The following is a 17371-nucleotide window of genomic DNA, read 5'->3' on the forward strand; positions in this document are numbered from 1 at the left end:
CCTGCCTCTCACAACAGAAAAGGAGGCGCAGACAAAAACACATATTAAGTTTTTATGTAGATGAGTGTATGTATGTCTTAAAAGTAACACATGGAGAGAGAATGCAGTGGTAGTTGTCAATGTGTCAATTCTTATGCTTGTGTCTGAAAGGAAAAACTGAGTCTACGTGTTTCGTATATTTATATATTTTATCCCATCCAAAATTCAACTTCCCCAATGGCATCTGGCTTGATCACTCCCGCTTTCTAGGTAAGCAATTGAAGTGCCACAGGTCACGCAGCAATGTACACTTATGTACCGCACACCCTAGCACGCAGAAAGGGCTCCCAAGCAGTCATAGCCAAAACTGGTCATCTAGCCTCAATAGAAGTCTCACTACTATCACCAAATCTCCAAGTCTGAGAAGCCCTCGTTATGAGAATACCAAGAGGAAATCTCTCCCTAAATTCCCCTAGCTCTGGAACTGGACCAGCCTTGAAGCCCTGACTGTGCTTCCAAGACCATCTAGAACCAGGAGGTATTGTCTGTGGAGCAAGAAACTGATTCAGAGAGCCCCGGGAGGTGCACTCACTACAAAAACACTGTCCTAGAGCCTAGGAGCAGACTCAGAGATATGCGACCAAGATCTCTGAAGCACTGAGCTCTTTGGGGACAGTCTGAGTAAATGCTCAATCCGTGCAGTCAACCCCAAGGTGACCAAAAACAAACTCTCCATCCGCCCAAAGCTAGGAAAGCAGACCCAAAACTACGGACTTCCTTAAGGAAGGCTAAGCCTTGAGAACGCGGATACTCCGCCCTGTTGCGCAGGGATTGGTGAACCCAGAAGAGGGAGGAGACCAAGTGCAGGCTGTATAAATATTCATGAGCCGGCCGGGAGGCGCTAGCTGACTAAAGCCGGGAAGTTGGGCGAAGGGCGCAGCTCCTGCGGAGGAGGCGGAGGCTGGGACCAAGGTGCTCAGGTGTCCTCTCTGTCTTTTTTGCTCTGGATTTGTTTGTCGATCTAGCAAGAAAGCACGTCCTGCACCCCGCCCGACTGTGGCCCGAACGCGGCGTGGACTTTTGGTGGCGGCAGATACAAGAGAACCGACGCAGGAGTGAGAAGGCTGCGGCCTGACCAGAGGAGGGCCCGGAACTCTGGCAGTGGCGGCGCGGCCTGGAACGGACATGAACCCTCCGGGCCCGAAGAGGGGCCTCTAGGTCCGACCCGAGAGTCTAGAGGCCAGACACAGCCATCTTGACTGAGGCCAGAAAGGAAACTTGAGCCGCGTCGTCCTCTGAGTCTTCGCTGCTGGGAGCCATACGAAGTGTCTGAGCGTGCAGAAGGTCCTACACGAACTCGGGAGGATGAGCCCGGGGGCCACCACTCCGCTCCGGGAGGACTGAGTGCGACTCAGGGGGCGCGGGACGGACCCTGTGGAATTGTGGCGCGTTGGCGGTCACCCCAGGAGAGGCGTGGGGGAGGGCCGGACGACTCCTGCCTAGGTTTCCAACCCTGCTGCCACAGTCGCTGCCTGAAAAGGAGATAGACTATTGCTATTCTCCTCTGCAAAGAAAAGTGGGACACGACCCGCTCTCCCTTTTCTCGGATTCCTCACTGCAGAGCCCTTCTGCGCGCCGCCTGGAGAAGGAGGACTTGGGGTCCCAGCGCGCAGCATGGAGTGGGGTTACCTGTTGGAAGTGACCTCGCTGCTAGCCGCCTTGGCGGTGCTACAGCGCTCCAGCGGCGCTGCCGCGGCTTCGGCTAAGGAGCTGGCGTGCCAAGAGATCACGGTGCCGTTGTGCAAAGGCATCGGTTACAACTACACTTACATGCCCAACCAGTTCAACCACGACACGCAAGATGAGGCGGGCCTAGAGGTGCACCAGTTCTGGCCGCTGGTGGAGATACAGTGCTCCCCGGACCTCAAGTTCTTTCTGTGTAGCATGTACACGCCCATCTGCCTGGAGGACTACAAGAAGCCTCTGCCGCCTTGTCGCTCTGTTTGTGAACGCGCCAAGGCCGGCTGCGCGCCGCTCATGCGCCAGTACGGCTTTGCTTGGCCTGACCGCATGCGCTGCGATCGGTTGCCGGAGCAGGGCAACCCGGACACTCTGTGCATGGACTACAACCGCACCGACCTCACCACAGCCGCGCCCAGCCCACCGCGCCGCCTGCCTCCGCCGCCTCCGCCCGGCGAGCAGCCGCCCTCTGGCAGCGGCCACAGCCGCCCGCCAGGGGCCAGGCCCCCACATCGTGGCGGCAGCAGTAGGGGCAGCGGGGACGCGGCGGCTGCGCCCCCTTCGCGCGGCGGGAAGGCGAGGCCCCCTGGTGGCGGCGCTGCTCCCTGCGAGCCGGGATGCCAGTGCCGCGCGCCCATGGTGAGCGTGTCCAGCGAACGCCACCCTCTCTACAACCGCGTCAAGACTGGCCAGATCGCCAACTGTGCGCTGCCCTGCCACAACCCCTTCTTTAGCCAGGATGAGCGCGCCTTCACCGTCTTCTGGATCGGCCTGTGGTCGGTGCTCTGCTTCGTCTCCACCTTCGCCACTGTCTCTACCTTCCTCATCGATATGGAGCGCTTTAAGTACCCGGAACGGCCCATCATATTCCTCTCCGCCTGTTACCTCTTCGTGTCTGTCGGGTACCTGGTGCGCCTGGTGGCAGGACATGAGAAAGTGGCCTGCAGCGGCGGCGCTCCGGGTGCTGGCGGAGCTGGGGGTGCGGGCGGCGCGGCGGCGGCTGGCGCAGGGGCGGCGGGAGCGGGGGCGAGCAGCCCGGGCGCGCGCGGCGAGTACGAGGAGCTGGGCGCAGTCGAGCAGCATGTGCGCTATGAGACCACTGGCCCCGCGCTGTGCACGGTGGTCTTTCTCCTTGTCTACTTTTTTGGCATGGCTAGCTCCATCTGGTGGGTAATCCTGTCGCTCACGTGGTTCTTGGCAGCTGGCATGAAGTGGGGTAACGAGGCCATAGCAGGCTACTCGCAGTACTTCCACCTGGCCGCGTGGCTTGTGCCCAGCGTCAAGTCCATCGCGGTGCTGGCGCTCAGCTCCGTAGACGGAGACCCGGTGGCGGGCATCTGCTACGTGGGCAACCAGAGCCTTGACAACCTACGCGGCTTTGTGCTGGCGCCACTGGTTATCTACCTCTTCATTGGGACTATGTTTCTGTTAGCTGGCTTCGTGTCGCTGTTCCGAATCCGTTCAGTCATCAAGCAGCAAGGAGGCCCAACTAAGACACACAAGCTAGAAAAACTCATGATCCGCTTGGGCCTCTTCACCGTGCTATACACGGTGCCCGCTGCCGTCGTTGTCGCCTGCCTTTTCTATGAGCAGCACAACCGACCCCGCTGGGAGGCCACGCACAACTGCCCATGCCTTCGGGACCTGCAACCGGACCAGGCTCGCAGGCCCGATTACGCGGTCTTCATGCTCAAGTACTTCATGTGCCTAGTAGTGGGCATCACATCGGGCGTGTGGGTCTGGTCCGGCAAGACTCTGGAGTCCTGGCGCGCGTTGTGCACTAGATGCTGCTGGGCCAGCAAGGGCGCTGCAGTAGGCGCGGGCGCTGGAGGCAGCGGCCCTGGGGGCAGTGGCCCGGGGCCCGGCGGAGGTGGGGGACACGGCGGAGGCGGGGGATCCCTCTACAGCGACGTCAGTACGGGCCTGACGTGGCGGTCTGGCACGGCTAGCTCTGTATCTTACCCTAAGCAAATGCCATTGTCCCAGGTCTGAACCCTACGTGGATGCCCAGAAGGGGCGGAGAGGAGTGGGGGATGGGGAACCCGTGGGCGGCGAAGGGACCCCAGACCGGCCAGGGTTCCCACCCCTTCACAGTGTTGACTGCTATTAGCATGATAATGAACTCTTAATGGTATCCATTAGCAGCGGGGACTTAAATGACTCCCTTAGAACAAAGTACCTGGCATTGAAGCCTCCCAGACTTAGCCCCTCCTCTCTGATGCCCCAGCACTTACCCCAGACAATGGTTTCAGTGGGTTAGGATAGTTGGAACCCTCCTGGATACCCTGGATGAGTCTTGAGGGTGCACTACACTACACTGCAGACTTCACCCAAGGTACTGCTTCACCCTCGACTTCATCTGCATCAATTCATCCCCTCATACACCCTAGAGGAGGGACAACTGCTACCTTGTGGGACTGCACAGTTTGGGTATTCTTAATGACCAGGCAGATGCAGATGCCTTAAATAAACAAGAAATGTCTTAATTATACACCCCAAGTAAATACGGGTTTCTTACATTAAAGGATGTATTTATATAATTATTTGTTAGGTTGTAAAAAAAAGTGTAAAATATGTATATATCCAAAGATATACAATATGTACATTACTTGTAAAAAGTTTAGAGGCTACCCTGTAAGAACAAATATAAGTATTCTATTTTGTCAATAAAAAGACTTTTGATAAATGATTTAAGTACCACCCTGTCCCCCACCTCTCCTGAATTGTTCCCCTTATGCTTGCTGAGGACATGTGAGGAAATGGAAAAATTCTGGTTTGCCATTTTGTACTGACATTAGACCTGTTAACCTCTAATTCTTAAACTGTTAGCAAAGTAAATGTCATTGTTGAAATGAAATCAAAATCGCGTTTTTGCACTTTCCCCCCAAATGATGTTTTTCATGGTCTCTCCTTGCTGACCTACGGGTTACAGCTCTTCATGGTGTGTGTGGATGGACAGTTTGCTAAGGTGGCCATTCTACTTGGCCTGTTTTATTTGGCTGATATAATGCCACTTACATTGCAGCCCTATGTGAATGAGTATCTTCAGTCTGTGATTTTGAAAGCACTAGTCTTTTACAGAGCTGGCCGCACTCAGAAATGTGGAGGTTAGTATTTAAGGCCACAGGTCACCTCTATACTGTAAGTCACTTGACAATCTGGTGTAGCAGAGCAGGTGCTGGCTAACAGATTAAACGAATGGGTTAACTTCTTAATAGCATTCCCTGCTTGTGTATTCCAAGTGTGCTGCTTTTCCTGGAGAAAAAAGCTATTGTTCCTCTGTCAAGACGAAGCTAATTTATTTGAACAGAAGGCTGTTGAATCAGCAGAAGAATGTGCTGGCAATTGTTGAACTTTTTACCTGTCTGCCCAGTGGCTCTGCACATCATTCCTTTAAGAGGAGCTAAATGAATAGGGTTAATCTGTAGGGAACTTGGTCTTTTGAGTTTGGAAAACTTTGATCTTTTCTCCTCTGTGAATGTGCTGTATAGCCTGAAGTTTCTTTCCCTGCTGCCTGGCTCCTCTTGGTGCAGAGCAATTGGCCACCGTGGAGCCTTAACACTCTTCCATTAAAGGGATGTGGGACTTTTACTTTAAAAAAGAGAGGCAGAGAGAGAGAGAGAGAGAGAGGAAGACTTGTAACAGTTAGTGAAGACCAGAGGCGCAAGTGCGCTCAGCCTTTTCAACAGCTTTCCATGGCTTTGTTAGCCAGCCTGCAGGCAGCTAGGCCTGGGCTGTGCATTATAGAAAAGGCTCTGAATGCCCCACAGGTGGTCTCTGCACATAATCCCCCAATTTAAAGCGGTTTCCTTTGCTGTACAATTGCATTACAAAACTCCCTTCTTTTACACTCCTAATTGAAGCAATGAACTATTATAAATTACAAGTTTTTCTTAAAAAAAAAAAATCCTCACTGCCTAAATTCTATTGACTAAATGCTGGCAAATTTTCTGAACTGGACCTTTTAAACCACTTGTAGGAAATGCTTCTTCAGCAGATATTTTTCAGATATCTTTATCCCTTAGGCTTTTTAATTTCTGGAAGATTAGCAATAATTTAAAAGTAATTGGTAAGGTTGTATGTTCATACTGAAAAGATAGCCCCAGGTCCCTTATTAACCTGTCAATCAAAATAAGAAACTGGCAGCTACCCTGCTAATAACTGGAGTCCAGCATTGTGGAAGGGAAGGGACCCTGGGTGCCCTTCTTAGATGTTTGTTTCTCTTTGGTTTTCCTTTAGTGACTAAATTCTGAATTAATAAGATGAAAGCTACTTATTTTATAGATCTTCATGAAGAGTCATGTTTTAAAATTTTTCTATTTCCTTTCAAAGTCACTGTGTTAACTAAAATTCTAAAATTAAATATATAATGGGAATATATGCTTTAGTTGTCATGCCCATTTTACCTTCAAGAATTGGGCACCTTGCCAGCAGTTTATAATTACTGGTTTGTGACCTAGGTATATCATGCATTCCCACCTAACCCACACTACAAGTGGGATGCTGACTGTGTATAAACTGGCCATGAACTCTGTGTGTTCAGAAATAAAGTCAAAGTTAGAGACAGGGCTTTATCACATGTGTGAAAAAGAGCTAAAAGTTGCTGGTTTATGACATTCTTGGTAGCAATTTTTAACTACAACAATTTTAGGGAGTTGTTATTTTGAAGCTTTTACCTCATTAGTATTCCATGCATCCTTGTAAAATGTCATATTTGATAACTTTTACAAGATGGCTGTAATGGCATACAACTAAAGAAACTTATGAATTAAAAAAAGCACTGTTTCTACTCTAAAAACTTTCAGTGGAAAAGCTGCCTGCTGCTGTAACCAACAGAAACCCAGTGGTTCAGGACTAGCACTGAACCACAGTGCTCTTAGCTTTAGAAGCTAAAATGTAAGTCAAAAGTTGTCAACACCCAAATGAGACCCACAGTTGATTGTATGGGTAGGAAAACGAAAGAAGAAGTCATGGGCATTAGACAAACAACGGCAGGGTGGCTGCACAGATTCCACTTTAACCTATGTAGCTGTGTTCTTGACTACTACATGAAAAAAAAATGTTAAGACTCATCAAATATTTGAGGGTAGGCAATGTGGTTGTTATATGTCCAGAGGATTGAGGTAAATATAATCTAATGTGATTAAAACAAACAGGAATCCAAAACTTGTTGAAGTCACTTGTGGGCGGAATCTTGCTGCATACTTTTCTTTTTGCTTTGTAATAAGTGTAACCTGGAAGTACCATAAACAGAAGGAGGGAAGGTTAGTAGGAAAGCAGACTTTGTCTCATCCTCACTTCCTAATCGCCTCATTGACTGTGCTGAGGGTTCCTGTAACACTTCAAAGTTTGGGCAAAGGAAATCTGATTGCTTTCTTAAAAGGAAAGCACTCAGAGCTCAAGCTCATTAAAGAACAGGATCCATTTAAAGAACCCTGCAAACATTTTGCTGAGGCTCAAAACAGGGGCCAGTAACCAGGTATCAGTTTCAAAAGGATGCTACTACACTACCATCTTGTGGTAGAACAAGGCTCCAGACCCTGCCTGAAAGCGCAGTTTCTTCACTTGGTTCTTTCATTGACCCCTATGCTGGAGCTAGGGAAAGCACTCAGTTCTTCCAGGGCTCTCGGAAGATGTAAAGCCCTGGGTTTAATCCCCAACGTCTCAAAGTCTAGGTATGGTAGTACATATCTGTGACCCTATCGCTCAGTGGAAGGATCCAGAGTGCAAGGTCATCAGCCACAAATAAAGACTGAAATCAAACCTGGCCTAGAGACTGAGAAAATAAAATCTTTAGAGTGTTGGCTCTGTTTCTCAGTAGACTTCACACATTTGTATTCTTAATTCTGTAGCCATCTTAAGAAAAACACCCTAGCGTTGCCTCAGTGTAGATGCCACAAACATCCCTTCCACACAGTTATAATTTTATTAACCTCGATTGAATTAGAGTCTCCTATATTGAAGTCCGAAAAATTATCCTCTAAAAAATAATATCTTGAATAATTTGTTGAGGAATGCCAATGTGCTTTCCCTAGCTCCAGCATAGGGGTCAATTAAAGAACCAGATGAAGAAACTGCTCTTCCTGGCAGGTTCTGGAGCCTTGTTCTACATCAGGATATGTAATGCCCCACTATTATGGCAAAAGGATGTAGCCGACTTGCTTCATGAATGTATTATTTTATACTTTCCTAGGAGAGTCCATGGGATGTCCCTCAGAGCCACAGAAGGATGCACTCAATTGTCTTCCACCAGAAAACACACCAAGGGGAGGACACTACCCTGGGGAAGGAGGCTAGCTGAGGATGAGCAATTGCTTTGGCTTGCTCTAACTCTCCAGGAAGGAGGATGCATGGGTGACCAGGCCTGTGTAGGACAAGATAGAAAAGCACTGCCTCAAAACCCACGGATGACAATTTATTTTCTCTGAAAAGTGGAATAATTTCTTAGGGTTCGAGGAGACATGATCCAAGACTATTCCCGAATCATAGAATCAGAGTTGAGAGGTTTGGGGGGCTGCCCAGGAATTGTGGTGTGCCAGAAATCTTGATTTCAGTGATGGCAGTAGAAGGGGTACTAAACATTATCATGGATCCACAGAACTCTGTCTATACCTGATTCCAAAAAAGCTGGAATGGACACAGCCACTCAAGTGTCAGTGCACATCAAGGTATGTTAGCTGTTTTTCTATTAAATGACAAAACATCAGAACCAGGGAAACCTATAAAGAAAGCATTTAATTGGGGGCTCACAGTTACAGAGAGTTAGAATCCATGACCATTACGGTGAATGCATGGCAGCAGGCAAGTAGGCATGACACTAGAGCAGTAGCTGAGTGCTTACATCTAGTCTACAATCACCAGGCAGGGAGAGAGAGAGAAGGCTGAGAATAGTAGGGTATTCAAAACCTCACAGCCCACCTCCAATGACATGCCTTCTCCAACAGCACCACATGTTCCCAACCCTTTCCAAATATTTTCACCAGCTGGGGACGAAGCAGGCAAACAAGTGAGCCTACGGGGTTGGGGGTGGCCATTCTTGTTCAAACTACCACAGAAGCTCTGCCACAGTCCTTGCTACAGGTTAGCTAACAATAACTGCTGCACACGTGTAAGGTCACTCCATCTAGAGCAAAACTGGGCCTAGAATTCACTAGGACTGCTTACCTTTTCTATTACCACTGTTCCACTCTTCTATATAAAGCTCACTTCTGTGGGTGTCATATCTAAAGAGTCACTCCTCCTGTTCCCAGTATATCTCATTAGAGTCACACACGTTGCACTTGGTCTACAAGGTCTTATCAGAAAGGCCTTTGGCTGACTGAGAGCACTCTGAGTCCTCATAACTCATGCCCACAATCATCTTGTCATTGTCAATGAAGACCTCAGTGGTGAGAGTAGTCAGCTGTGGCAAAGACTGCCCTACCCATCAGAGTCCTGGGCCCTTCAGAAAGTGCCTCAGTTGGCCAAGGAAGACAATGAAGACCAATGCCTCTTCTTTGGCACAAAGGTTTGGGATGTAAGGTATAAGAGCCTCTGAAATGCCAGGGACACAACATACAGGAAACAGCTAGAGCAGGAGGCCATACAGCAGTCCTCCACAAGTTCAGAGAATATAGCACAAATGCTAGCCAGAGAAACATGGAAAGCAAATGGGTGAAGAGAAAGTGCCCAGGGTAAGCACAAGACAGGTAGAATGAGTTAACTGCATGGATTCTCAAGCCTTTGGGACAGCCACTATTTACATTAGTTTATTTAACCCTCTAGGGAATTATACACTAAATTAGAAGACCATTGTCCGCTGGTTTGCTCCTATAAAACCTGTTCCTGAGTGCCCCATGCCCCAGTGGTAGTCCCTACTTGTGCTCACTTATCAAAAGCCCTTGGAGTATTTTTTTTTAACTGCTGAAGCCAAAGCCTGGGATTTTCCACATTGCTTGAAATCCCAGCAGTCTGAAGGAACACAAAGTTAAGGATAGCCTAGGATGCTCAAAAGACTAAAAATATTCCTGTTGATGTAGTTGAATTTGTATAGTATAAGTCTAGCATACACATATGTTGAAGGGGTTTGACCTCAGCATGTGTGCATAACCCTAGCACTCAGAAGGTAGAGTCAGGAGAACTAGAAGTTCAAGGATATCCTTTCTTAAAGCAAACAAACAAATACTCCAAAACAAACAAACAAACCCCACTACTGCCTAAGCTATATCCCAGATCAAAAGATTTAGAAATTAATTTTAGGGATTCCATCTGAGAATTAAACTCTTTTTAAAGAAACTACTGCTGAAATCTCTGATGAAAATCAGTAGATATGAATGAATATGTAATCATCTCAAATAAAATAAATACTCATAAACAGATTATCAGCTTGGTGTAGTAGTGCATATCTTAAGTTCCAGAACTCAAGAAATAAAGACACTGGTCTCCATCTGCACCTGGAAGCTAAGGCTGCTCTGTAGCCATCTGCACTCAAATCCTGCCAGTAGAGAACTGGTCTCCCAAGAGTGCTCTCACTCCTAAGTTCAGAGGTGAGATCACCACTTTCTCTCCAGTAAATGTCCAAAGTGGACCAGCCCAGAGCACACAGGGTACAGGAATAGTGGAGCCGCTAGGGGCAGGATCCTTATGGTCTCCATCTGCACCCCAGAGCTAAGGCTATCCCACAGCACTCCACCCAAACCCTGCCCAAGAGAGAGCCAGTCTCCCCAGGAGTGCTGACACATCTAAGATCATAGGCTTACAGGTCCAAGGAGGGACAAGCTCCAGTCAAAAACAGCAAGACTAACTATCGACTAAGCTAACCAGATGACATGGCAAGCTCAAGAACCTTACCAACAGAAACCAAGGCTACTTGGCATCATCAGAACCCAGTTCTCCCACCACAACAAATCCTGGATACTCCAACATGCTAAAAGCAAGATTCAGATTTAAAATCACTTCTCATGATAATAATAGAGGACTTTAAGAAGGACATAAATAACTCCCTAAAAGAAATACAAGAGAACACAGGTAAACAGATAGAAGCCCTTAAAGGGGAAACACAAAATTCCCTTAAAGGATTACAGGAAAACACAACCAAACAGGTGAAGGAACTGAACAAAACCTTCCAGGATCTAAAAATGGAACTGAAAACAATAAAGAAATCACAAAGGGAGACAACCCTGGAGTTAGAAAACCTAGAAAAGAGATCAGAAGTTGTAGATGCAAGCATCACCAACAGAATACAAGAGATAGAAGAGAGTCTTTGGTGCAGAAGATACTATAAAAAAAACATTGACACAACAGTAAAAGAAAATGCAAAATGCAAAAGGCTCCTAACCCAAAACATCCAGGATATCCAGGACACAATGAGAAGACCAAACCCGAAGATAATGGGTATAGAAGAGAGTGGATTCCCAACTTAAAGGGCCAGTATATATCTTCAACAAAATTATAGAACAAAACTTCCCTAACCTAAAGAAAGAGATGCCCATGTGATGTGTTAGAATAGCAGCTTGTGTATGGATTACACGCCAGGCCAAAGCAGTTCCACGTGGAGGTTTACTGGGGACAAAGAGGGTAAAGAGAGAATGACAAGGGAAAAAGGGGAAAAATGGGGAAAGGTCTGTCTTTTATACAGACTGTGACATAATCTATTTGAAGGTGAGCGTGGAAAGTGGGCTCTGAGAAGATATGTGGTTGTCATAGCAACAGGTGTCACCTATGTGTGGCAACCTGAGTTTGGAGCCAATCCGCAAAATTGGACTTTTTTTTTATTAGATATTTTCTTCATCTACATTTCAAATACTATCCTGAAAGTCCCCTATACCCTACCCCCTCCCTGCTCCCCAACCCTCCCACTCCTGCTTCCTGGTCCTGGCATTGAAAATCCAGGAATAGGAGGCCTCACCTTCCTTGAAAGTCTGCATGTCTAATTGTAGTTCCTGGATTTTTATTTCTCATTATACAGGACGGGTTAACAGCATTCTTCTTGAAGGAACAGGCAAAGACCACCTTCTTAAGCTGTCAGGACATCTAACCCCAGTCAGTTCTGAAGCACCACAGCTGCCAAAGAATTGACCTGTTTCTGGACAGCAAGCATGGTTTCAGACATTTCTTGAAAATTGTTTTTAAAACTGGGAGGTGAACTTATCATATTTGGTTATGTAAGTTGTTATCCCTGCAATTCCTGAACCAGCACCTATTGTTATTTCCATATCGACCAAGAGAGGCAAGACCTGAATTGCCCTCTTATATTGAGCATATATCATATCTACAACAGGGATTGGCAGGGGATCATTTTCCAGGATTACTCATAGTTCAGGGAAAAGGAGTACTAATGTGCAAACTCCTGACCAGCTGGCAGATAGGCGATGATATACCTGTACCTGAGAGCCACAAAGAATTGAGGTATTTTGGACTACAGGGTATTGTAGCAGAGATGATGTATCAAGGGTTGTGGTTCTATTGCAGCCTAGGAAGCTTGGCATTCCTATAGCACGTGTCCTGGAGGTCTTAAAACAGTTTGCCAGACCAAAGAGAGAGATGGAGATAAGGAATGGAGTCATGGCAACATCGGAGTCAGGGAAGCTGACAAAAGATGAGGTAAGGTTACTTGGCAGTATCACTGGAGAGGCTGTAAGTGGCAATTGTGAGTTAGTTCCAGGGGCTATGCATAACCAGCAATCTTTAAAGCAACCAGGTCTGGAGTGGAGTCTTATTTCATGGGACTGGGGAGAAGGTAGGTGGTTTCAACATCTTCTGAAGCTTAACAGAGCCTGGTCCTATTAGGGTCGATGTGTGTGAAGAAGTCGTTTTTAGGTGGAGAAAGGTTTGAGGTGAGACAAATGGACCCAATGAGAGAGTCCCTCAAGTGTAGCAGCTGTAGGAGTCACGAGAATTACCTTAAAAGGGCCCTGCCATTTAGGAGAAAGGGGTGAGGGTCGATGGTCTGGAGGGGATAGAAGAACCTGGTCTCCAATGTTGACAGGCAGTTGACAGGAGACAGAGTGTGGTCGCAGTATATGGTGGTCAGCAAAGACCCAGAGAAGAGAAAAGAAGTGGCAAAGTAATGGGGTGAGTCGATTGTCTGGGAGGGGAGAGCATTTAGGTGAAAGACCAGGAGTTAGGACTGGATGTCCATACGTGAGTTCAAAAGATGAGATGAGGAGAGGTGGCTTGGGGAGAGCTCTTAGCCTGAAAAGAGCCAGAGGTAGGAATTTTACCCAATCAAGGTGAAGTTCCTGTGACAGCTTAACAAGAGTGGTTTTTGAAGAGTGGTTGGTTCTTTCTACTTCACCTGAAGATTGAGGGTGGTAGGAAATATGAAAATGGCAGGGTATATCTAGGGCCTTAGATAGAATTTGAGAACTTTGGGAAGTAAATTCAGGACTATTGTCTGGAGGGAGGCTGGGACACCAAATCGGGGGATGATCTCTTGAAGGAGGAGATCAGAGGCTGGCTGAGCCCTTTTGTTAGTTGTGGAAAATTCCTCCACCCACCCTGGGAAGATGTCCACCAAGACCAGGAGGTATTTGGCACGTTTGACAGTGGGCATGTGGGTAAAGTCAAGTTGCCAGTCAGTTCTAGGAAGGGAACCTCTAGCCTGATGGGTAGGAAAAGGGGTGCTACAATACCTTGAGTTGGAACCAGACATCTCACAGATTTTGCAAGAAGCAGTGATAGATTTTAAGAAATTTAAGTCCTCAGGAGTAGGCTGAAGGTGTGTCTTAACAAAATAAGACAATGCTTGGCTGTTTGGATGAAAGACAAACAGTGAGTGGCTGGTGAAGCTAAGACAAAGTTTGGCAAGTGTCAGGGGGTGAATGTGGGGATGTGGGTTGCAGTGTAAGGATATCCTGGGGAGGGTTAGACAAATGTATGCCCATAAGGGCCACAGCTCTAGCTGCCACATCAGCTTGGTTGTTTCCCTTGGAAACAATAGAGCCATCCATCTGGTGCGATCTGCAGTGGACAATCCCAATAGCTGTGGGGAGATGGGAAGCCTTTGGCATGGCCATAACTTGGTTTGCATTAGTTACTGATCCTGCTTTAGTCATAAGTAACCCGTGCTTCTTCCAGATAGTTGCATGGGACAGAAGGATATGGAAAGCATATTTGGAATCTGTGTAAATGTTGAAATTTACATTTCACATTTTCCCTGTGCCAGTTAAAAGGCACAGGTAAGGGCTATTAGTTCAGCCTATTGATGGGTGGTATGAGCAGGAAGGGCCTGTGCCTCCACTACTTCTGTGTCTGACACAATGGCATAGCCAGCTCTTTTGGCCACCTTCATGGAGAAAGGAGCTTCAATCTGTATACCAGCTATAGATGACCTGAGGCAATGTGCCCTTCTGTATGTGTGAGGGATGAGGTAATCCTTCCTCTAAAGTTTCAGAGCAGGAGTGAGAGAGGGAGTGGTCAGTACTTGGTCGAGGAAGAAGATTGGAAATATTAAGAGGCAGGCATGATTGGAAGGTGAGTTTGGGGCCTTCTGTTAGTGTTACCTAAAGAGAAAGAACCGTGGAGGAAGGTAAAGACTATAAACCTTTGTAAATTAGGAGCTGTGACAGGTTAGGAGAAGAAAAGAGTTATAGGTGACCCAAAGGTTAGTTTTTTTGACTCTTGAATAAAGAGTTCAGTGGCTGATAAGGTATGGATACAAGGTGCCCATGCCTGGATGGTTAGATTATAGGGGGTTTTGTTTTTGTTTTTGTTTTTGTTTTGGCATGTACACTATGGGTGCAAAAGAGGATCCCAGTTGGTGACGTAAGACTCCAAGGGCAAATCCCTCTTTTTCAGTTATGTAGAGGAAAAAGAGAAGAGTCAGATCAGGGACCTTAAGGAGATCCTATTGGAGCCTTTGAAAAGGCTTGGTAACAGGTTTGAAAAGAGGTTCCTGGGTGGGACCTAACTCTCCTTCATATAAGGGGTGAGAAAGGAGGGAAAAGGAAGGAACCCAGGAATGTAAAAAACTAGCAATTCCTAGGAACGATTAAATCTCTTCCTTTGTAGAAGGAACAGTTAGAGACTAAATCAGATTCTTTCTATCTAAGGTAATAGCCTTGTGGGTTGGGGTAAATGTTAGTCCCAAACAGGTGAACTGAGGAGTGGACAGTTAGACTTTAGAAGGTGAGACCCTGTAGCCTAGACTCGAAAGGAAATTTAGAAGAGCAGAGGTGTCAGCTTTCCTAATTTCTAGATAGGGGCTACAAATAAGGACATCATCTACATTAAGTGCAATCTTAGATTTAGGGAGAGACAGAGACAGTAAGTCAGAAGCCTGGGACTGATCAAATAGGTGTGGGCTGTCCTGGAATCCCTGAGGTAGAACAGTCCAGGTAAAGGCAAATATGTTCTGTGACTGGGCATCTAGAGGGATAGAGGAAAATGCATCCTTGAGATGAGGACTGAGAAATGTGAAGTCCCTGAAGAAGTGTGTAAGAGTTAGCCACAACAGGATGGAGGGGGACCACTGCATAATTAATGCCCCTGATGTAACTGATAGGTTCCACTAGGTTTCATAATGCTAGAATAGGGGTTTTAAAGGGGGAAGAGGTGGGACAAAGGAGTTTTGTCTCAAGAGGTCAAAGATGATAGGTTTAAGTCCCCTAAGGCTGTGGAGAGAGAGAGGGTATTGAGCTTGGGTTATGTACCTGGTACATCCAGTAACTGGATGTCAAAAGGAGAATGGTGTCTAGCAACAGAGGGGTTCTGGATGTCCCAGACTCAGGGATCAAACTGAGAAGCTGGTCAAGGAAACAACATGTTAGTGTTAGTAGGTTTACTGGCTAGAAGAAAGAGAAGAGGAACTGCTGACAAAGTTGGGATTAGGCAAACGGGGGAAGCAAAGGAAATAGAGGCTCCCAACTTCACTAGAAGATCCCTTCCCAATAAGAGGACAGGACATGTTGGCACTACCAAAAAGGGTGCTCCCTTTAGGGGTGAGAGGTATACCCCTAAAAGTGCAACTAAGTGGTGGGGTCTAATGGGGAAGGTAAGGTTATTCTCCTACCCTGACAGTAAGAAAACAAGAAGAGGAAATGGGTCCCTAAAACTCCATCAGGAACAAGTAAGTGGCCCCAGTGTCCAAGAGGAAAGAGATGGGCACCCCCACATACCACGATGGCTACCAGAGGCTCACTGCTAGTGATGGCAGTGGTTGTATCAGGGGAGCTCAGGCCTCCTCATTCAGCCGTAGCCAAGCCTAGGAAATCAGCTGGAGGGTTATCTGGCAGTGATGTCCTTCTGTTCTGTGCAACATGAGGGCAATCAACAGCCCAATGTCCCTCTTGATGGCACCTAGGGCATGGCCCCCTTGGTTTTCAGAAGTTAGGGCCAACTCTCACCCATCGACCTTGTTGATCACATTTGTAGCAGGAGCCTGGTGGTTTCTGAGTCTTAGAAAACCAGGAGTCTGTGGCAGTGGCTGGGACTGGTTGGACAGCCTTTGCTAGCATATGGTATTTGTTTGCTGGCTTTCTCATCTCTTTTATGGTACACCTTGAAGGCCAGTGACAATACATCTGCCTGTGGAGTTAGGGGTCCCCCTCCAGCTTTCTAAGTTTGCTTTTTATGTCAGGGTAGCTCTGGGAAAAGAAGTAGGTCATCGGAAGTCACTTACCTTCTGGGTTTTCAGGGTCCAGATTGGTATGCTGCAATAAAGCCTTTGTGAGGCATTCTAAACATTGAGATGGATTTTCTTGTTTGTTCTAGACAACCTCTTGGAATTTTTCAAAATTTACTAGGCTATCGTTCTTTGGCCGGCCAGAAGGCATGTCTGGCTAAAATACCAGGTGGCTGCAGAATCATACTTCCATCGATGATCCTGGTCTGGCACTGCCTTCGATCTGATTGGATATGCCCTATCTGTTTGATTAATATTGTCTGCATGAATTCTTGCTTGCTCCCATACTCGCCTGCATTTCTCAGGAAGCAAGTTCTCAGTAAGTATAGTTAGTACATAGTGGAAAGTCAAGCTATAAGATTGAGTAATGTACTGAAACTCTTTAATAAAGGTGGAGGAGTTAGAAGTATAAGAGCCCAGTCTGCCTTCTATTTGAGAAAGTTCTCTCAGTGAGAAAGGAACACACACTCTGACAAGGCCATCTTCCCCAGCAACTTCCCTTAAAAAGGAGCTATGCTGGGTCAGGTGACCCTGGGGGAGAAGGACTTGGGGGTTTGGCTATGGCCTTAGAGCATATGATAGGAGGCATAAATGTCAGTGCCAATGTAGGGCAATTCCAGCGACCTGTAACTGGCACAGGAGGAGGGGAGGAGTCTGGAGAGGTCAAGCTAGTAGGTTCTGGGGTATTCTGGTGAGAAGGAGAAACTGGGGCAGCAGTTTGGGTTTTCGGCAGCATGGAAACAGGTCTGTGGCTGAAGGGAGGCAGTTCATTAACTGGATCAAGCATTGTAGTATCATCTAGTGGAGGTTGTGGAGGTTTTATGGCTAAGAGAAGTTGAGTTGGGGAACAAGAGGAGCACATGGAGGGATTGAAGTGAAGATAGATGAATGCTTGGACATAGGGGACCTCTTTCCATTTACCAGCTTGCAGGCAGTATGTATTAAGATCCCTTAAAAATCAGAAAAGCACCAGGGCAGCTGGGGCGCAGGGTCGACTGACACTCGCCAGCTACCCACAACACCCGCCACAGGATCTTAAGACTTCTGGTG

At 47.1% G+C, this 17371-nt stretch overlaps 1 protein-coding gene across 1 annotated transcript; it reads left to right on the forward strand.

Moving 5' to 3' along the window:
- The first annotated feature begins 899 nt into the window (after nucleotides 1-899).
- On the forward strand, nucleotides 900-4576 carry Fzd8 (frizzled class receptor 8). Its single transcript, XM_021150617.2, has one exon. It carries the CDS (start codon nucleotides 1654-1656, stop codon nucleotides 3709-3711), a length of 2058 nt encoding a protein of 685 aa, XP_021006276.1. The 5' UTR covers nucleotides 900-1653; the 3' UTR covers nucleotides 3712-4576.
- The last annotated feature ends 12795 nt before the right edge of the window (nucleotides 4577-17371 follow it).

Source organism: Mus caroli, chromosome 18, assembly GCF_900094665.2.
Source record: "Mus caroli chromosome 18, CAROLI_EIJ_v1.1, whole genome shotgun sequence".
Lineage (NCBI taxonomy): Eukaryota > Metazoa > Chordata > Mammalia > Rodentia > Muridae > Mus > Mus caroli.

Coding starts and splice junctions, on each gene's coding strand:
- Fzd8 (XM_021150617.2), top strand. CDS start 1,654: ATGGAGTGGGGTTACCTGTTGGAAGTGACCTCGCTGCTAGCCGCCTTG.